At 39.1% G+C, this 22,374-nt stretch overlaps 1 protein-coding gene across 2 annotated transcripts in view; it reads left to right on the top strand.

Moving 5' to 3' along the window:
* The window catches only part of ADAM17 (ADAM metallopeptidase domain 17), a 52,010-nt gene that overhangs the window by 19,741 nt on the left and 9,895 nt on the right, over positions 1-22,374 (top strand). Inside the window, exons 4-13 of one of the 2 annotated variants that reach the window (XM_082851586.1) lie at positions 806-894; positions 2,879-3,047; positions 4,093-4,226; positions 6,060-6,149; positions 8,086-8,199; positions 11,405-11,549; positions 11,658-11,746; positions 14,244-14,396; positions 18,950-19,149; positions 20,151-20,254. In XM_082851586.1, the coding sequence (XP_082707712.1) occupies positions 806-894; positions 2,879-3,047; positions 4,093-4,226; positions 6,060-6,149; positions 8,086-8,199; positions 11,405-11,549; positions 11,658-11,746; positions 14,244-14,396; positions 18,950-19,149; positions 20,151-20,254 (1,287 nt within the window). Of the gene's footprint in view, positions 1-805; positions 895-2,878; positions 3,048-4,092; positions 4,227-5,782; positions 6,150-8,080; positions 8,200-11,404; positions 11,550-11,657; positions 11,747-14,243; positions 14,397-18,949; positions 19,150-20,150; positions 20,255-22,374 lie in introns of those variants that run through there. The other variant, XM_082851587.1, reaches the window with a different exon arrangement.

Raw genomic sequence — 22,374 nt, 5'->3', positions numbered from 1 at the left:
GCTCATTTGTTTGCCTTTGTGCTTGGGGGTTAGGTGTCCAGATTGAACTAGATTGTATATTCTTTTTTGAGGGGAGGAAAAAGGGGTGTCAAAGAAGTGCTATTGTTTGTTTTATTTGAGCTTTGTAAATCTGGAAGCAGAAACATTAAAACAGGAGGAAATGGGTATTATCCAGCATGTCATACTAACTGGCTATTTTCATGATTACAACAGATTTCCTCTTAAGTCATACGAATTTAACCTTTTGTCTTCAGGGAGGGATTGTCAACTTCCCTTATGAGATTGTCGACTTCCCTTATGAGATTGTAAACAAGGAAAATAGGAGATAAAATAATTGACTCTGTGATCCTGTCATGTATTTATTTAAGAAAATATATTAAACAAGCAATTGCAGTTTACTTCTGGAAAATTTTCTGCAATATGAAAAAAATGGCACTAAAATACCCAAGTAGTACAGTTCAAGACCTGTATATTCTGAATCATGCTTTCTGCCTCCTCTTTCTTACCCCAAAGTAGGTAAAGTTATTCCAGAAGAAAATGTACCCTTGTTTGTTTTGTTCTGTAACACGCTAGATAATTCTCATAAGAGGCTTCAGGGAAAGAGGCCGATTTCAAATGACTAGAGTTGTGGCTCCTCCTTAAGAGTGAGAAAACCCAGCTGCTTTCTGGGCCTGTGTTTTTTACATTTCCACAGTGCCTGGGCACATTCCACTCTGTAGAAGGGCTTGCTTGATTTTTATTGATAGTGCATAGTTTATTTTTTGATTTAAATATTTTTTAATAATGACTTTTTTTTTCTCTTAAGGTGAGCCTGACTCTAGGGTTCTAGCCCACATAGGAGATGATGATATTACAATAAGAATCAACACAGATGGGGTGGAATATAATATAGAGGTAAGTCTACGTGTGAATATTTTTATCAGGAGCATATATCTCTGATGTTTAGAAAGCCATTATGCAGTTGTTTTAAGAAGAAAAGGGTCTTTATACTGAACTTCTCTTCTCCTTGTATTTAAATTTTTTTTTAAACCAGACAAATAGATGATTAAAAAAATATACATATATTTTATATATCTAAGATGCTGTCATAGGATGCACTCTGTATTTTTAAGTACAGTAATTGAAAGTCACATGTGAGATGGACAATGGGAAGAGGAAACTGCCTCATTTTTTCTTTATTCTTTCTCTAATAATCCTTCTCAAAGATGAAGATGAAATCTTCTTTCCTAGATGCTCTGGAAATGCAAGATCTATAAAAGGTGATAGTTCATAGTCTTGAGAAGTTAAAAGAGGAAACTGTAGGAAACTCAGGCTCTGGCCATTCTTCCATTGAAATCCTAGCAGTAGAAACCAAGAGCAAACTGGCCACATTTGTGTGAGACACATGGCTGTATGTCAGATACTAGTCCAGAAAACAAAACGTCTGCTACAGATCTGTGGGTTGAAGTGTTTCTGCGTCTCTAGGAAAATGAGAATACTCTGGAACATGGACACACATTCTCTGAGGTTGCCACAGAAGGGAAACAGCTGGAGGATCCCACAGGGGATTTTTATGGCCAGGCTTGCAAGTGGCCTACATCACTTCCACGCACGTTCCAGAAACTCTTGTCTCTGACCTGCCTACAAAGGAGGCTGGGGAAGATAATCTCTTGTGCTCAGAAAGATAAAACCGTGTGGGGAATGCACAGCGTTGTTTCTGCCACAGTGCACAGGTTTGCTTATTTCCTTAGGATCATCTATTAATTCTTAATCCAAAATGGGTGCATTTAGGATCCAAGTTAATTTTGCTCAGATTCCTCACTTTTCCAAATACCCTTTGGGACAGTTAGGAATTCTCTTTCCATCCGTATCTCTCGGTTTCACTAAGTACAAAAATGACCATAATTAACATTTCCCTGTGAGATGTTCACTTAAAAGTAAACTCATCAGGTTTATTGAAGTACTTTTGCATGAGATTAATAATTTTTAAATTGAAAAAGTGGTTTATTACTTAGAAGCCCACTTCCCCCTCGCCCCAACCCTCCCAGCTCTAGGAAACCACTAATCTACTCTCTGTCTCTTTAGATTTGTCTTTTTTGTTTCTTTAGATTTGCTCGGTCATTTCCATAAAAATGCAGTCACACAACATGTGGTCTTTTGTGTCTGGCTACTTTCATTTCGAATGTTTTCAGTGTTCATTCATGTTATAGCATGTGTCAAGTACACCATTTCTTTGTATTGCCAAATAATATTCCATTGTTTGGATATACCACATTTTGCTTATTCATTCATCAGTTGGAGATTAGTGTTATTTCTACTTATGTTATGAATAATGCTGCTATGAACATTTGTGAACAGGTTTTTATGTGAGCATATATTTTCATTGATCTTGGGTATATAATATACTAGGAATGGAATTGTTGGGTCATATGGTAATTCTGTTTTTAACCTTTTGAGGAACTGCCAGACTGTTTTCCATAGTGGCTGCCCTTTACATTCTCACCATTTTACAGTTATTGCATTTTATATTCCGTATTCCATTCTCACCAGCAGTAGATGAGGGTTTCTCCACATCCTTGCCAATACTTGTTGTTATATGTCTCTTTGATTACAGCCATCCTAGTGGGTATGAAGTGGTCTCCCTGAGGTTTTGATTTTCATTTCTGTGACAGATATGGAGATACATACACACACACATACATACACAGAATCTTTTCTGTATGAGCTGTCTGGTTCTGATGAGACCATTGTCCTTACAGAGAAGAACTTTGTTTTGACTAGTCAGTTTACTTAACCTGGGAATGAATGTTATCTAAAAATAGGGAAGGGATGTTGTAAGGCTTGAATATTTAGGAATTTTTATATTTTCCATCTCAGTTATATTTGTTTTCTATTTTAGCCACTTTGGAGACTAATTAATGATACTAAAGACAAAAGAGTGTTAGTTTATAAATCTGAAGATATCAAGAATGTTTCACGTTTGCAGTCTCCAAAAGTGTGTGGTTATATAAAGGCGGATAATGAAGAGTTGCTTCCAAAAGGGCTGGTAGGCAGAGAGCCACCTGATGGTAAGACTAAGAAAAATATATTTCAAATAAGAAGCAAGCATAACAGTTGTCTTCAGTGGGTGGTTGTTAATTGATAAAAAGGAACATGATTATCGAGTAACTATAGTATTTGGCTTGAAAATAGTTTTGTTCAGAAATTTCTTGATGTTTTTTCTGTAAGAATTGAAAACACTAGAAAATAATGATGGCAATAAAGATTGGACTTTTAAAAAGATTGGGGAAAGGGGAAATTGAATAATCTGAGGGAAAATATTTTCACTTGTAGGTATTTAGAAATGACAGAAATGTTTTTTTGTGAAAAAACAATCTTCAGTTAAGTTTATAAGAAATTAGTTGGTAGCAAGAGAGGTCTGTCCTGTTCAGAAAGAAGAAAATTATCAGTCTTGGGACAGATGAATTTAGAGTCATTTAAAGACCATCTACCCATCTTGGAGAAATATTCTGTCCTCATTTTTGAAAACTTTAGAAAAATATTGCTAGCATTTTAGTATATAACTAAATTCTTAAACAGTGTGATTATTTGATAAGAAAAAATGACCTGTTGACACAAAATAATTTTTCAAATTTTTTTTTTTTTTTTTTTTTTTGGCTGCCCTCCATGGCTTGTGGGATCTCAGTTCCCCGACCAGGGATTGAACCTGCACCCTCAGCAGTGAAAGTGCGGAGTCCTAACCACTGGACCGCCAGGGAATCCCCACCAATTTTTTAATGTTTGATTATCTGGATATTTTTACTGTAATTTTTAATTTGTAGACTTCTTCTAGAAGAAAATGACACCTTCATAGCCCAGCAATAGATAGGTGATTGTTTTATTCTGTTAAGTACTTTTGCACTTTTCCTTGGTTTTGAATTCTACAATTTGAAAACCTTATATTACTTTTCACTTTTTGTCTTTCTCCAAAGTGTTTTCCTGTTCAAGATACCATTAAGGATACTGAGCTCAAATAATATTTGTTTCAAAAATACAGTAGATTTAAAATGTTACTATAAAACACTCCTTGTTTTGATGAATTTTGATTTAATAGTGCATCCAAATTCATATTAGAGCTTGTTCATCGGGTGAAGAGAAGAGCTGACCCTAATCCCCTGAAGAACACGTGTAAATTATTGGTGGTAGCAGATCATCGCTTTTACAGATACATGGGCAGAGGGGAAGAGAGTACAACTACAAACTACTTGGTAAGTGTTTGATACTGGATGAGGTAATGGACAAAAAACTCACGTAGGTAGGCAAATTCCATTTAAGAGAAGACTGCTATAATTTGAACGTAGTGAAATGAGATCTGTTTCAGATGCTCTGTCATTCCCTAGAATATTTGAGGGCTGTCACCTGAGGTTCTTACATTATTGTACAGAGATTCTAGTTTCAAATTTTTGAAACCCCATTTTGCCTTTCAACTAAGATTTTCTGCACATCAGAATTTTTATGCATATTATGTTTAGGGAAAGTTCATAACGTAGGCCTTGCTTTATAGAAGTGAACTCTGTGAAAACATCTCTGCTATAATGGCAGTGATCCTGTTGGTGACACGTATGGATGTATGCTCCAGAGTGGGGGAAAAAAGTATTGATATTTGTATGAACTTGTGTGTATTATCTTTGCTTATATGTATATATCAGAGGAGTTGGTCAATTTGGTTTATGTTGTACTGGTATAAAATAGCTAATTGTTGGACTATAACTGGATGAAATAGATGGGACTTTTGTGGTCATAACTATAGGGCAAAGATTTGAAGGCAGGATTACAGAAGTATTGATGCTGGATTTTTAAGCATTTACTATTGTAATTTTAAAAGTCAAGGGAATCATATTTCATTGACATTTTTTTGTCAGTATGACCTCATTCCTCGTGATAACTTGGCACTGACAGAAATGATGTTGAGGGAATAAGAGAATGCAGCTATTCATTCGTAGTGCAGAGCCCGGTGCAGCAAAGACGTCTTTCTCCTTGCCTTGCTATTCCCATTCTGTGTTTTTTTGTGCCCTTCCTCACCCTTCTTTCCCTTCCCTTCCATGTCAAGTGAATTTATTATGAGGGTAGTAGGAGTAGTGTGTGAAGTCACTGTAGTTCTTGTTCCTAAGTAAGAGAGTCCTTCTTGAAAAGATGCTTTCTTAGTATGGGTTTTGTATTAGGGGCTCTTAGTTTGCTTCTTTGTTCATTACACCAAGAATATGAATATAATGAGAGGTCTGGTGTTAAAAATTGCATTTCTTGGTTTACAGTTACTATAAGCAAAGAACAATTTCTTAGACGTATAATGTGCTTCACAGCTGCCAGAACAAACCTCATTTACCCAGTTTTTGAACAATAAAACCTTCTCTTTGAGGAGCAGATTGGTAATGAGTATTCTGTTCCTATATATTCAATAGTTTGAATTGTCCTTGGCTATTGTACTGTGGCTCCTCCCTCAGTAGCTCTACCCACCTTCCCCCACCCCAAATCAGAGGACAGGAGAAAGGAGGTGTGGTGAGACCTCATTCCTCTCTCTCTGTTTCTACCTGGTCCTCGGTGCTGAACTTTGCCCAGGGAGGGTCTGGTGTAGGGTTAGCAGTATCTGTCACTGTTCCTTACCTCTTTCTGAAGAAGATGTTTTTCTGAGGTACGTGGCAAGAGATAGAATGAACAGAGTACTTATTTTTAGGAATATTTTAGGTAAATTGATTGACTTTTAACTTTCATTTCTGTAGTTGACTGGAATGGCAGTTTTTTAAAAACTTGTTACTTGATATTTTGGTTCCCTGTGCAGTTGATTACCTGAAATTTGGGATGAACTGTACCACTGCTCTATTCTGGTACCAACATTTTAAGTTTGAGGCTAGGAATAATTTCTTTATTAGCGCTGTCAACGTAAAGCGTAACATCTTAATGCGAGTTTTTGTAATTGGTGAAACTTTTACAATGGTATTTTATCTGAACTGATTTTTTTTTTTACCCCTGCAGAACTTATATTACATTGCAAAGAGTGGTAAAGATATACATAATGTCTTTCTCTCGCCCTTTTATACACACAGATAGAGCTAATTGACAGAGTTGATGACATCTATCGGAACACTTCATGGGACAATGCAGGTTTTAAAGGTTATGGAATACAGATAGAGCAGGTATTTATCAATGGATGTGGTTTATAATACTCAGCTAAGTTATGTGTTGTAAATATTTGTCACTTGTTTTCACAACCCAGAAACTTATCTTCTACTTTACTCATAAATAAATATTCTGAAATGTCAGTGATTTTTATCTGATAAACTTAACAGTGTTTTGATATTATTTATAGATTATGAAATATTCTTTTCTTAGGCTTATTTTAGGCAGAAAGCCGCCTTATGCTGCTATGATCTCTCTTTTTTCTGAATTCATAGCCTTTTTATCCCCTGCCTTGCTTTAGTTTTCTATGATTATGCTAAATGTCTTTAGTTAGAATTCTAGCACGTATTCTTGAATGCTTAGAAAATTTACTTAAAAATACTATGTACATTTGCAAGGCATTTATACATACAGAACCATTAGATCTCTTTTCCCAAAAATCTCCTGAGTTCTTATCTGTCAATAGAGTATGTCCAGCAATGATGTATTAATGTCATCCTAATTATATCACATAGTAAAAATTGTTCCAAATTGATAAGACTGATTAACAAGACTTCTGAAATTGGGTATTGCTTTGGACAGATATTTTGACATGTAAATTAAGGAAATTATTGTCTCTATCTTTTCCAGGCTCTTTGTACTAAACTAGACATATTCTTATAGGTTCTGTAGGTTAGAATTTAGAGAATAAAAAGAAAAAAGCATTTGAAATCATACTTATAAATGCTGAACTTTTATAGTACTTGTAGAAAACTAAGAGAATTATTTTCCCCTTTTCCATTCTTTTACTGTTTTGCATTTTCTTTTTTAAGTTATTATTTGAATAGGTAATATATACACGGTACAAAAGCCAGTGAAAAGTAAGTCTCCTCAACCTCTACCCATTGTCAAACCAGTTCCTTTCCCCAGAGACATCCGTGTCACTAGTTTCATCCATATCTTTCCAGAGATATTTTATGCATGCATAGCATGTGTTTGTATATGTGTGTATTTGACATATTCGTGGTATGTTGTACTCTTGCACCTTGCTTTTTCATTTCATGAATATGTTGGTGATTATTCCATTGTGGTACAATAAAGTTGTCTCACTTGTTTAAAATAGCTGCATCATGTTTGAGTTTTAGAAGACCAATAAATAAAGCTCCTTTTTGCTTTAAAATTTGGAAACAATTGAAAAAATTAGGTGTGATAGGAGATTAAAAAACCCGTTTCTTTAAAGATGATAGGTGGGTTGGAGGCTGTGGTTTAGATATGCTGTCACAGTGGGCCCTCACCTGGTTCATCGCAGAATTGATCTTGATCACCCACCGCCAAAGCTGCAGAGCCGCCCTAGTGAGCTTACCACATGGTGGCAGAGCAGACCCCAGTATCCCCTCTGTAGGCAGGCAGATCTGGAAGAGATACCGGACACAATGAGCTGAGCATGGCTCTGTTCCTTTGCCAGATTTTCCAACCTATACATTTCATCTCCTTTGGAGAGAAACCTTTGTTCCTTTTTTAAAAAATTAGGATTAATATGAATTTGTACTGTATGTGTAAGGAAAAGCCCTTATTTTTTGTACTCTTACTCCTGTGGTGTGCGGTGCTGCACATCTTATTGTTCTGTATCTCTGAATCAATGACTGTAGTTGGAATAAATTATTTTAGGCTCATGGAACCTAGGTTTTCATTTTTTCTAACTATATAGAGGAAATAAAATTTTAGGAGTACATTTATAAATGTATAAGTCATTCTTTGACATATGTGTTTTCCATACCATTTGCTTCTCAGTTTGTTTTTAAATTAAACATTAGATATTAGAGCTGAAGAATTTTATGGAATTTTGACTCTAAAACTTTTTTTTTTAAAGAATGGTAGATGGTCTTTTTTTGAATAGCTGAAACAATGACGTATTATTTCAGTCTTGTGATTTTTTTCTGAAGTGTTCTAAGTATTTTATCTCTTTAAGTATAGATTCGCATTCTCAAGTCTCCACAAGAGGTAAGACCTGGTGAAAAGCACTTCAATATGGCAAAAAGTTACCCAAATGAAGAAAAGGATGCTTGGGACGTGAAGATGCTGCTAGAGGTAGGTCATGGAACCCTGAAAGTGATACTATTTAACACCATTTTCTGATTCCTAAAAACGTGGGTCATGTCTGTATTAATGAAGGGGCATCTTAGGAAAGGTGACTGAAAACCAGGGGCAGCCCACCCCAGCTGATCCAACAGTGACCTTATCCCCTGTAACAGGGCAGACAGCAAGGTGGGCAGAACTGAAAGCAAGAAATGCTACAAAGCAATGCTTCTTAACCGTAATATCTCTGCGAATCTAGTGAAGTAATAGGCCTTTAGAAAACAGATGGATACCCAACTTACAGATTTTTTACACACCATTTTGTTAGTTCAGGTCTCTTTGAAGCTTATCAGTAGATCTTTTAGGTCAGTAATTACCAAATGGTATGAAAATGTATTAGATGGTAGAAGTGTAACTTGGAGATCTGAAAATTCTCTATGGAAATTTAAAATTTTTGTGTTTTTATTCTGGTAACAAATTTAAAGATAACATAAACATTCTATGTCATATGGATTCTTGCCTTGACAAGATATGATTTATCCTTTTTGTCACATGATCTCAGTTTCTGTCTGTGTTTCCTATTGCTTTGTTGTAAAATGACCACCTGTGAAGTGATAGTGTTTATCTTTCGCTGTGTTGTTAATGTGTTAGTTTCCTATGGCTGCTGTAACAAATCACTGCAAATTTGGCAGCTTAAAACAACATCTTTATTTATCTGATAGGTTCTAGGGTTGGTCCAGGCACAGTGTGGCTTATCTGGGTTCTCTGGTTAGAGTCTCAACAAGGCCAAAGCGAAATCAAGTTTTCAAAGCTTGAATGGAATTAAAGGATATTATCAGGTTGAGATCCATAGAGTGCTGTATCTGTGTAATACTCTGACACACCTTATCTAACGTGGGTCTGAGATCGCACCATTACTCTTCTAAGGAGACTCAGCCAAGTGTGCTAGTCTGTTAGGGCTGCCAGTAATAAAGCCCCACAGAGCGGGCAGCTTGAACAATAGAAGTTTATCTTCTCACGGTTCTGGAGGCTGGAAGTCTGAGGTCAAGGTGTTGGCAAGGTTAGCTTCTTCTGAGTTCTGTCTGCTTGGCTTGTAGGTGGCTGTCTTCTCTCTGTGTCCTCACATGGTCTTCCCTTTGTGTGTGTAAGGGCACCAGACATTTTGGGTTCGGCCTACCTGCATGACCTCATTTTACCTCCATCATCTCTTTAAAGGAAGGCTCTGTCTCCAGATACAGTCACATTGTGAGCTGCTAGGACTTAGGACTTCGACCTATGAATTTTGGAGGCGGACACAATTCAGCCCATTAACAGCAAGGTTAAATGACTTGTCTACGTTTAGTTACACAACTAGTGATGACAAAGCCAAAAGCAAGTGGCCAGATCTCCAGACATCTAGGACAGCTGAACGATCCCACCTCTGCTTTTCTGTGGGCCTCCAGACAACTCACACCGGGGGAGGAACAAAAGGGAATGACTTGCCTCTGCAGATGCTCCTCTCCAGTTCTCTTCCCTAAGGCTCCTAAGAGTGTCCCAGAGCCTAAGCCTATTATCATGGAACTATCAAAATCCCTATGTGGCTAGGGAGACAGCTCCCGGGAACACCTCATTCCTTATATGGGGCTTTCCGACCACTCATTTTAAGCATTAAAAAAATCAGTCTTTTTAAGTTGGAGTCTCTGACTGTTATGGTAGAGGTTTTTAAAGTAACATGTGGACCTGTTCTGGGGAATTCCCTGGCGGTCCAGTGGTTCGGACTTGGTGCTTTCACTGCGGGGACCTGCGTTCAGTCCCTGGTCTGGAACTGGCGTCCTGCAGGCCGTGTGGTGTGGCCAAAAAATTAAAAAATGAAAAAAATAAAGTAATATGTGGACCCCTTTTAAGAAAAAAAAAACCCAAAGCACCAGTGTTGACTTGAATGAATTTTTATCTTAATTTTAGTAACATAAAACTAGGTATATATGTTTTCCTATAAGTTTATAACTCCTATACATTGTAAAACCAAAGCAAACTTTAAAACCCCTACAAAACCAATAGAATCCTTGAAGTCCTTTAGAGGGATTTGTTTTGGTATGAGGTGCTGAGATCCTCTGGAAGAAGTCTCAAAGCCCTGCACCTTGCAGAATCGGAGTGTCCCCGGTGCTGAACTGCATGTGTTCACATCAACCCTCCTAGTTCCGAAATGCTATAAAAAGCTCCAGGCTCTTTCCCTTTTGCACCCTCCCCAGGACAGTCTGCTTCTCATCTGTGTAGATGAGTGAGCACCATTGGTAAGGAGCACTATACCACACAGTTTTGTGATTGCTGGTGAAAAACTGCAATCGACCAAAGAAACAAATACTAATTTGAAAAGATACAGGCATCTCAATGTTCATAGCATTTTTTACAGTTACCAAGATATGGAAGCAGCCTGAGTGTCCATCAGTAGATGAAGGGATAAAGAAGATGTGACGTATATATATAGACACACACACACACACACACACACACACACACACACACACACACACACACACACACACACACACACACACAGGAATACTACTCAGCCATAAAAAAAGAATGACACTTCGCCATCTGCAACAACATGGTTGGACTTGGAGGGTGTTATGCTAAGTGAAATAAGAGAAAGACAAATACTATATGATATCACTTATATATGGAATCTAAAAAGTACAACAAGGGACTTCCCTGGCGATCCAGTGGTTAGGACTTGGCGCTCCCACTGCAGGGGGCACGGGTTCCATCCCTGATCGGGGAACTAACGTCCCGCATGCCGCCCAGTGCGGCCAAGAAACAAACAAACAAACAAATAAATAAAAAATGCAACAAACTAGTGAATGTGGCAGAAAAGAAACAGACTCACAGATAGAACAAATTAGTGGTTACCAGTTGGGGGGGGTGGGAGGGGCAGATAGGGGTAGGGGATAAGAGGTGCAAACTGTTATGTGTAAGATAAGCTACAAGGATATATTGTACAACATGGGAAATATAGTCAATATTCTATAATAACTATAAATGGAGTGTAAGCTTTAAAAATTGTGAATTACTATATCTGTAACTTATATAATACTGTCTATCAACTACACTTCAATTAAAAAAATGTAAAAAAAATTGCAATCATAAAGTATGGTAGTATTCTGGAATATTAAGTTGATATATCTTTTAGTCTGATGTAACTGTTAATCTAATTAAGAGTACTTTGTTTTTTTAAAAGCAATTTAGCTTTGATATAGCTGAAGAAGCATCTAAAGTCTGCCTAGCACATCTTTTCACCTACCAAGATTTTGATATGGGAACTCTTGGATTAGCTTATGTTGGTTCTCCCAGAGCAAACAGTCATGGAGGTGTTTGCCCAAAGGGTAAGTTTTCCATTTGTTGTATGAATATGTGGGGATAGCAAGGTGATTGGATTATATTATAATTCTGTATTGAACACGCAGTTTGTTTCTGTTTCCTTTTTCCTGTAGCTTATTATAGTCCAACTGGAAAGAAAAATATCTATTTGAATAGTGGTTTGACCAGCACAAAAAATTATGGTAAAACCATCCTTACAAAGGTATGTTCTTTAATTTTTTAAAGTGTAGATTTTGACTTTATTGTAGTAGGACCTGAGCTATTACATATTTATTTAGGTATCTTTTTTAAAAGCTATACATACTGTTTTTTGTTTCTGCCTAAAAAGATGTATGCTTTTAGTGGGAAATATGAAAATAAAAAGTATAAAGAAGAAAATAATTGTTAGCTGTCAAATTTCTTTTGAGACAAGTCGGGATTATTGTTTTCCCTAAAGACATCACTTCTGGCGCCCTTCATCTACAGCTCCTGTTAAAGGACTGCTATCCAAAATATATAAGGAATATACTAAAAACTCAACAATAAAGAACCGAACAACTCCACTTAAAAATTGGCCAGAGATCTTAATACACACCTCACCTCACCAAAGAAGATATACAGATGGCAGATAAGCATATGAAAAGATGCTCAACATTATATGCTGTTAGGGAATTGCAAATCAAAACAACAAGCAGGGCTTCCCTGGTGGCGCAGTGGTTGAGAGTCCGCCTGCCGATGCAGGGGACACGGGTTCGTGCCCCGGTCTGGGAAGATCCCACATGCCGTGGAGCGGCTGGGCCCGTGAGCCATGGCCGCTGAGCCTGCGCGTCCGGAGCCTGTGCTCCGCAACGGGAGAGGCCACAACAGTGAGAGGCCCGCGTACCGCAAAAAACAAAAACAAAAGCAAACAAACAAACAAAAAAACAACAAGCAGATACCATTACACAACTATTAGAATGGCTAAAATCCAAAATACTGGTAACACCAAATGCTAGCGAGGATGTGGAGCGACGTGAATTCTCACACTTGATTGTGGAAATGCAAAATGGTGCAGTCACTTAGGAAGGTGTTGGGCAGTTTCTCATAAAACTGAACTTACTCTGGTATTACCATAGGATCCAGCAACCATATTCCTTAGTGTTTACTCAAAGGAGCCCTCACAAAAACCTGCACACCGATGTTTATAACAGCTTTATTAGTGATTGCCAAGACTTGGAAGCAGCCAAGATGCCTTTCAGTAGGTGACTGGATAAACAAACTGTTATATCCAGACAATGCAATACTATTCAGCACTTTAAAAAAGAAAGAAAGAAAAAGCGCTATCAAGCCATAAAAAGACATGGAGGAACTGTAAATGTATATTACGAAGTAAAAGAAGCCAATCTGTTTGATTCCATCTATATGATATTCCGCAAAAGGCAAAACCACGGATGCAGGAAAGGAATCAGTGGTTGCCAGTGGTTGCTTCCCCAGGTGGGGAGGGATGCATAGGTGGAGCACAGAGGATTTTTTCAGGTGTTGAAACTACTCTGTATACTTTAATGATGGATATAAGACATTATGTGTTTGTCAAAACCCATAGAAAGTGCAACACAGAGTGAACCCTAATATAAATTATGGACTTTGGTTGATTTAAAAAAAGTGAAATGGGATGAGAGAAGAAAAATATACTAAGCAGTTTTTGGAAACTTTTTAATTTCCAAAATTGTTTCTTATGGTACTCCTTTACCTTTTTGGTATCACAGCATCATCAATGGTTTGATTTCATGACATGTTTTCCTTGGTCTTCCAGAATTTTTCTATTATAAGACACACAGAACAAAAAATAAATTGCTTCGATGTTTTTAAAGTGTCAGTCTGTTAGAGAATCCACTAATGAATTTTTCCAAAGCACAGTGTGGAATCACTTCTCCATATTGCACCTTTAGGATTTGAGTACTTTTTTGCTAAAATGCAAAGTTTTCTTTACTACCATTTTAATATAAACACTTGGTAATCTTCAACACACGGGTTTCAGAATTGGGACTCTGTCTTAAAAAAAATTCCCATGTCTTGCAAAATACATACAAATTTTTTCAGATTCTATGGAGTGATTTCCCCCCCCCTTAGGAAAAAAATCAGTAAATAAATTTGTTATTTTTTGCAGTTAAATACGGGAACATTTTTAGCTTTACTGGCCAAATTCATTGTTACATTCAGGTAGAAATCCTCTGGTGATCTCATCGGTTCAGTGCAGCCCTTTAACTGGATTCTGATAAATAAAATCCTCTAGGTCATTAAGATTGTCATTGGACATGAATTCAGTCACTGGGATAAGGAACATTGTTTTGTTGTTCTTCAGTTGTCTTATTTCCACCCACCCCCTCCCCCGCAATAGTTAGATCTTAACAGGAGTGTGATTGGGGTGAGGGGCGGGAGGTTGGGTGATTGACTGTTAGCTATTGGGTTTACTGGTGCCAGGCAGTGTTTGGAATGGCCAATGTTTGGTGCCTCAGTAAGAGTGTTCCAGTGTATCTTTTAAGTTATGTTTTCTTACACTGATTTAAATTCATCCTTATAATACTACTTGCAATATTAAATAAAATCCCATGAATTCTGTTTAATTTCTGTAATTGATAGAAGAAGTCATAGTCCAACATCTAAGACAGCAGGGCCCAACTGGCCAGAGCACTTGATGGTTGGCTATTAGGAAATAATCTTTGCTCTGCATGATCCTTCAGGAAGCTGACCTCGTTACAACTCATGAATTGGGGCACAATTTTGGAGCAGAACACGATCCAGATGGTCTAGCAGAATGTGCCCCAAATGAGGACCAGGGAGGAAAGTATGTTATGTATCCCATAGCTGTGAGTGGCGATCACGAGAACAATAAGGTATGTATCTTTTGGAGCTTTTTTTATGTGGTTAGGAAAGAAAGAGGCTGTGTTTAATTATAATGAGAGCTCAGAAAAGCTTTCCATTCTAGGGATGGAACGGCAGATTACGAAGTACCTTGAAACTTGGTTGTGTGTATTAAGAGTGAAACATGGTCCATCTAAATCTGCTCCTCTGGACTGTTTGTTGTCAAAGATGATCATGTAAAAAAAAAAAAAAAGATGATCATGTGTTGGTTTGGGCTGTGTGGAAAATTAATTACTTAAAATAATGGCTTGCACTGGAGTCCTAGTTTGCAGGATCTGGTGGGCTCAGGCTTTCAATTAAAAACTTCATTTAATTTACAGGTTTGTCATTCATATTAACCCTACACTGCTTCACAATTTGCACGTTTTAATAAACCTTTGCAAAAAAATAGTAATTTGCCATATGTAAGCGTCCTGTGGGTAGGGCCCTTCCTTGCCTTTCTGGTTACCGGTTCTGTCTCCAGTGCCTGTTCAGGGTAGCTGGTACATCATAAATACTTGTTAGGTAAATAGAGGAACGATTTTTGTTTTTTTAGAGGAACGATTTTTGAGGGTGTCTGATGGAGTACACAATACTCATTGACTTGGGACATGGTAAACAGCTTCAGAGACTTTGCTAAGAGTGGCTGTGACTAACTCGTAGAGCCTGAACTGAAAGTGTTCATAGATGTCTGTCTGGGCCTTCTTCCTCTTACTTGAAGTTGAGCAGCATGAGGCATCATGAGGAAAATATTGTGGTTTTGTGCAGAATTTAAGTGGGCTGGGGGATGGGCTAACCATCTGCATCTAATCGGGAAGGAAGTGTCAAGTTATTTGTCCTGACTCCGCTTTTAAAGCCTGACTAGGAGCTAGAGGAAAGGATTACTTTTGCGTTTCCCTGGCCCTGACCCTGCCTTTTAAAATTCTGGTCTCATGTTTTTTTTGTCATGTTTTTTGTTTGTTGCATCTTGTTTTCTTTGGCTGTTAGGTGCAAAGTCCATTCCTCTCTTTCTTTGCTTGTTATGCTTTATTTTTCCTCCACTGGACAACCTGTGCCTGAGGAGCTACCTGTTTTGCCTGTTCTTCCATTGTATCACATACCCTATTGAATTTTTCTCCTTTTTTCAGAGGTTGTCTCTCTCTTTCTAATGATGTACATTATAGTTCGGCACTGTTCACTGGAAGGTTCTGTGATGGGGGAACACTATCTGCTGTACCCAATACAGTAGTCACTAGCCCCATGTGGCCAGTAAGCACTTGAAATGTGGCTGGAGAGACCAAGGAACTGAATTTTAAATTCTGTTTTATTTAAATTCAGTAGTGGTTGCCTGGGGCTGGAGGTGGGAATGGGCATTACCTGTAAAAGGATCTGAGGGACCTTACTGAGGTGATGAAATGTTCTAAAACTGATTTATGGTGATGGTTTCATCGCTTGGTAAAATTACTAGAAATCACTGAATTGTACAATTGAAACTGGTAAATTTTGTGATATGTAAAATATGCCTTAATAAAGCTGCAAAAAACCCAAACAACAACAACAAAAAACAGTGTGGGAACAGAGGGAAAATGGTGAGGATATAGGTGAGTCACGAAGCCATGAGTTGATAATTGCTGAAGCTGGTGAGGGGCCATGTGAGCATTCATGAATCCATTCTGTCCACTTTACAGATGCTTGAACGTTTCTGTAATAAAAAGTGTGAAATATGTGGTGAGGAAAAAGAAATTTAAATAATCACATATGGCCAGTGGCTGCCGTACGAGACAGTGCAGCTCTAGTTGTTAGTCACTGCTTCTTGGTCATGAGGATGGCATCAGTACTTTGGGGTAAAATGTTTTACTTTGCAGACTGTTCACGTGAGCATGCGTGGTGCTCACGCTTCCTGTTATAAGTTCTTCCTAAGGGAGACTTCCCCGATGGGCTCTTGGAACAGCCCTGTAGGAACTCGCTAATGAGAATGGAGACTGGGCAGAGCCATTTATTTATCCTGGAGCTGCTAGTCTATCAGCGAAGAACACTTTATCCATTTATTTATTTTGTCCCAAGTGTATTTTCTTTAATAGTTTGGTTTACCCAAGTAGCAATCTCCTTGTAAAAAGATACTGAGCATCTTCTAGTCCACATTTTAATTCCTTAATTAAAATTAATTCCTTAAAATGTTTTTAACTAGGTAAACAAGGCTCCAGGACAAAAATAAGGTGCTTCCTCAACCTAGAAAGACAGGACCTGGCACCTTACACCAGACAAGCCACTGAGAAGTATCAAGCCACATGCTCTGCTGTGAGCAGACGGCATTAGGGATTGTAACCTCTTAGAGTTTATTGGTGGGAGGAGAAGGGGGTGTGGTAAGGATACAGAGAGAGGGCTCAGAGGTCTTCGGGGAGTGCGGAGGCAACAGAAGCGAGAGTGAAGTGGTCACTTTTCCCTCAGCTCTTTCCGGGGGTCCAGCTGCTTAGGGGTGTGACTCTGATAAATTAGCAAAGAGATCTTAATTAGTTCAGTGTGAATTTGAATTCATAAGGACCTGGCCTCCCATAATGAACTGGTAGAATTGAGCTCATGAGTATGCGGTGCTGGTGAATAAACGCAGCAAAATACAACTGCCCGAGGTCTAGACTGAAATAACCAGGCCCTTAAAAATGTCTTTACTATGCTTTAAAAAAAATCCAATTAGTGTTTCCGTTTAGGGAGATGGGGTCTTCAGTGTCTTTCGGAGAGTAATCCTTTTGTATCTGATTCAGTGGCCACAGCCACCTTTGGAGGGTCGCGAAGGAAAATCAATTCAGTTTTCTCTTCCTGTGTAGGGAAAACCTACACAGTTCTTCCCTATTGTGTGTTTCTTCCTGTGTGTCTACTTCACTGTTCATAGAGCCCACTTCACTTCTGACCCTTCTGGTCACCAAACGTGGAGGTTTTACTTTGCACCAAGCTGTTTCCTGCAACGCCAGCTGGGTTTAAGTCAGTTCTGACACTCTCTTCCTGGAGATAGCATCAGATGCCAAAGGTTAAGGGCTCAGTCCCATAAGAGTGCCCTGATGCTGTGCTCCCCCCCTCACATCCCCAGATGCCACTCAGAAGCCCAGGTCATCGCCTGTGCTTCTAAGCAACTGGCTATAGATTGGGGGTTCCAATGACCCTCTCCTTGGGTTCAGTTAATTTCCTAGAGCAGCTCGTAGAACTCAGGGAAACACGTTTGCCAGTTTATGATAAACGGCTGTGATCAAGGATACAGATGACCATCGAGCTGGAAGAGATGCATAGGGCGAGGTGTGTGGGAAGGGGCGTGGAGCTGCCCTGCCTCTGAGTGCACCCCTCTCCCAGCACCCCCGTGTCCACCAACCGTAAGCTCTCTGAACCCTGTACTTTGGGGATTTTATGGAGGCTTCATCGCATAGGCACGATCGGCCATTAGCTCCGTTTTAAGCCCTTGTCCCTTCGAAAGAGAATGGAAGGCGGGGCTGAAAATTCCAAGCTTCTCATGGCGGCTTGGTCATTTTGGTGACCAGCCCCCATCCAGGAGCCACCAAGGAGCCCACTCCAAGTCAGCTGGTTACAACAAAAGACACTCCCATTTTGACCCAGGAAATTACAGGGGCTTCGGGAGCTCTGTGCCAGGAACTGGGGCCAGAGACCAGTGTATATGTTATACTATTTCATAAGGGTCCTGTGCTCTCTGCTCCTCAGGGGTCTCCTGGCCCTTGTCTGGGTTGAAAGTGAAGCCATTGTAGCCGTTTGCAAACCGTGGCGGCCCTACCTCTACAAGTAGCCGTGCTGAGTTTTACCCAAGTCTTGTTCCGCTTCTCTTGATAATTTCAGATGGTTTGGGAAATGGACTCCATTTTAGAGCTCCAGGTAGAAATGCCCAGATTTAGAAGGTCATTTTCATGTTTCTGGACACCAAGTGGGCAAGCTAGGGTTCAGGCTTCCTTTGAGATGCTGCTCAACTGTAGAAACTCAAAGAAACTTAAGATCTTGGGGACTCATGAAAACGTTTAGGTAATAATTTGAAATTTAATCTTTTAATAGACTATATGTAATAACATGCCTCTTACTAAGCTCAACTATTTAAACACTTTAAACATGGATCATTGATGTAAATATTCAGGGAAAGATGAAGAGGTAAACCAGAGCAGACCCTGTTTTGCAGGCCTGGATCGTTACATCTAGGAAGATGGCCGCCTGTGCCCTGTTCTCAGTGTCCCTGCAGCGGGGCCTGTGCCTGCGCCTGGGGTGGCTCAGAGTCTGGTGACTCTCTGCTCGTGCTAGGCTGGCTGGGGTGTTTGGTCTCAGCATTCGTGTAGCTTACTTTCCTGTGAAGAATTTTAGGCTCTTAACCACGTTCATGTCACCTTTTTAGCATCTTGCAGAGGGCCATGATTCAATTCCATACAAATGACATTTAGAGGCGACAGTGAACCTGACATACCTTCAAGGTGGTTCTGATTGTGGCTTTTGTGTTAAAGTTCGTCCCTGGAAAAGAAGCACAAACACCACCTGGGAATGAATTTTTATGTTATTTTGGGTCCTATGTGGCCTCTTTTCTCTTAAGATGTTTTCAAACTGCAGTAAACAGTCCATCTATAAGACCATTGAAAGTAAGGCCCAGGAGTGTTTTCAAGAACGCAGCAACAAAGTGTGCGGGAACTCCAGGGTGGACGAGGGGGAGGAGTGTGACCCCGGCATCATGTACCTGAACAATGACACCTGCTGCAACAGTGACTGCATGCTGAGGCCGGGCGTCCAGTGCAGGTGAGGAGCGTGGCGCGGGGTGGAGTTGGGCGCCTGACAGGGGTCCTCACAACAGCGGGCTGAAAGCGCGGGGCTCTAGAATCATCAGAGGGCCTGGCAAGTGTGTGTTTACCCCTTCTGCCCTTTATAGCGAGAAAAATGTTTTCTGGAAAGCAATGTGACATTGTATCACAAATCCTCCATCTTGCATCCTCTCTGCTGTAGCGATGCCATAGTACAAAGAATCTTTTCTAAGGAAACAGAGATGTACAGAGATGATTTAGCAGGGATGTTCATGGCTACATCCTTTCATAATAACAAAATATGGGAAACAATCAAAATGACAATCCTGGGACATAAATTAATTATTGTGTATCTATACTGTCAATAGTGTTGAAGAATACTGTTTAATCCCAGAAACTGTGGAGGAAGCAGGTTACAAGTTAGAAGGTACTTAAATTTCCATTTTTAACGTCCAGTGCCTGGCTTAGAAGTAGGGGGAAAACTTTGATTTATGGTCACAGATTTAACGGAATATGGTGCTTATTAACACTGTAAATACTGATAGGGCTGACTAGTTTCTTGACCACTGTTGCCTTGTGGGCTTGAGTATTTTTTGTTTTGTTTTTTTAAGTTTTTGGCTGCGCCATGCGGCATGTAGGATCTTAGTTCCCTGACCAGGGATCGAACCCATGCCCCCTGTGTTGGGAGTGTGGAGTCTTAACCACTGGACCACCAGGGAAGTCCTTTTTTTTTTTTTTTAATTACTGTATTAAGTTAATGAAAACCAAGGACACCAAGATGTTTTAAAGATGGGTCACTTTGGACCACTGTGCTGCGTGAGTCTGCATCAGGAAGGGCAGATGGACCATGTGCAGGTGGTGCTAGCACCTGGGAGTCTGTGCAGGAGTGGGTGATCCAGCCAGGAGCCCCTGCCCTGCCATTTCAGGGCCCTGTGGCATGACCGTAGTCTGTGCTGTGGGGCTGTTCTTTGACTTGGACTGTCTGCTCTTCCTCTGTAGTGATAGGAACAGTCCTTGCTGTAAAAACTGTCAGTTCGAGACGGCCCAGAAGAAGTGCCAAGAGGCCATTAATGCTACGTGCAAAGGCGTGTCTTACTGCACAGGTATGTCCTCCCGTCGGTTCTCTTGGAATAATTTGCTCAAGCAGGTATGTGTGTGTTGGAAAGCAAGATTGTGTTTCATTCAGATGAATACAGCCCTTTCTTTTTGTTAACCTCATGTGCAGAGTTGAGTTGATCTCAGCACACTTGTCATTGGTCTGTGCAAGGCCCGTGATTATTTCTCTTCGTTGTTTATTCCCTTTTATTCACTTGCATTCTCCTTTCCCTCATAGGCATCTGCTTTAACGTGTCTAATATTTGCCTAGATAGGTGTATATCCTTGAAAGATAGTGTGTTTATCTTCTGTATATGTGTGTTTTTAACGTGCCAAAGTGATACTCTACCTTAGATCATTTTTTAAACTCAATACCATGTTTTTTACAATTCTGTTTTCTATTGCTCTGTATTTCTGTCTGTGTATCTGTATCTTTGTATCTAGTTCATTGTTTTGGGCACTTGCTGAGTGGTTAGTTTTGTGATTGACTATATTTTACTTAATCTGTTCGCCAAGCAGTAGCTGCTTGGATTGCCTTTATCTCCTAATACTACAGATAGGACTACACCGAACACCCTTACACATCTACTTTGGGAGCTCTGAGAGCTTGCTGAGTGCATATGGAGGAGTGGGTGCATACAGAGGAGTGGAATTGCTTAGTCGTGGAGGGAGGCACTCCAGCGTTCTCTAGAACAGCAGTAACGGGTTTTGTCAGTGCCCCCGTCAGTGGTCCAGGTTCCTGTACTCTGATGTCCTTGCTGACACACTGTATTATCTAGCTGTCTTGTTTTTTTTGCTGATCTGATGAGTATAAAGTGATTTCTTATTTACATTTTTCTTGAACATCTCTTTATATTTGTTAGCTATTTAGATTTCTCCTTTTGTGAATAACTAGTTCATTTATTTGGTCCATTTTTAAAAATTGCATTTCATTTTTGCTATTATTGATTTGGAGGAGTTCTTTTATGATAATCCATTTGGTTTAAACATTGCATATGCCTTCCTCCTATCTGTTGTCCTTTTTGGAACTGAAATCTTTCACTTGAATCAAAGCTGTCATTTTGTTTGTGTGTTTATTTTTTTGAGTTGTGGATAGTTACAAAGATATTTTCCACAGCTGCTTCTGTAGCTTCATAATTTTACCTTTCACATTTAGGACTTTATCTGGAGCTAAGTTTGAGATTGTATTGATTATCAATATTACCTGTAGTTCTTATTACCTGTAGTTAGTTGTTCCTTTAAAAAATCTCCAAGCTATATTATTAGGTACATGATTGGACATATTCTCTACATCTTCTTGATCTGCTATTCCTTCATCGGTATGTAATGCTCCTTTTTGACCCTTGTGATTTCTTTAAAATTTTTTTTTTTAATTTGTATTGGAGTATAGTTGACTTACAGTGTTGTGTTAGTTACAGGTGTATAGCAAAGTGAATCCGTTACACATATACTGTTTTAACTTGTTAATATTCAGTCTGCTGCCTGTTTGTTGTTCTTGTGCCTGTTTGTCTGGTGTATCTATCCCATCTTGTATTTTTCTAATTTCTGTGCCCTTTGGTTGCTTGGTTTGATTTTTGTAGCAGCTTTATTGAGATACAATTAACATATAATACCACCTGCCCATTTAAAGTGTAAGTTCAGTGGTTTCTAGTATACTCACATTTGTGCATCCACCTACCAGTCCGTTTTCATCACCTCAAAAAGAAATCCGCATCCTTCAGCCCCCATTTCGAGTCCCCTCATCATCCCAGCTCCAGAGAGCCACTAATCTACTTTCTGTCTCTCTGGATTTGCCTAACCTGGATGTTTCATATAAATGGAATCATACAATATGTGCGCTTCTTTCCCTCAGAATAATGTTTTCAAGGTTTATCCATGTTGTAGCATGAATCAGTCCTTCATTTATTTTAATTGCTGAATAATATTCCATTGTATGGATATATCACATTTTTTATTCATTCATCAATTGATGAATTTTGGATTGTTGCTGTTTTTTGGCTGCTATGAATAATGATACTATGCAGATTTGTGTGCAAGTTTTTTTTTTAATGAACCCACCCAATTTTTAATTAGTTAATTAAAGTTTTGGCTGCATTGGGTCTTTGTTGTGCGCGGGCTTTCTCTAGTT

Source organism: Leucopleurus acutus (assembly GCF_964270905.1).
Source record: "Leucopleurus acutus genome assembly, chromosome: 12".
Lineage (NCBI taxonomy): Eukaryota > Metazoa > Chordata > Mammalia > Artiodactyla > Delphinidae > Leucopleurus > Leucopleurus acutus.
The sequence above is the reverse complement of the archived record's forward strand: the minus strand, read 5'-3'. Positions and strand labels throughout refer to the sequence as shown.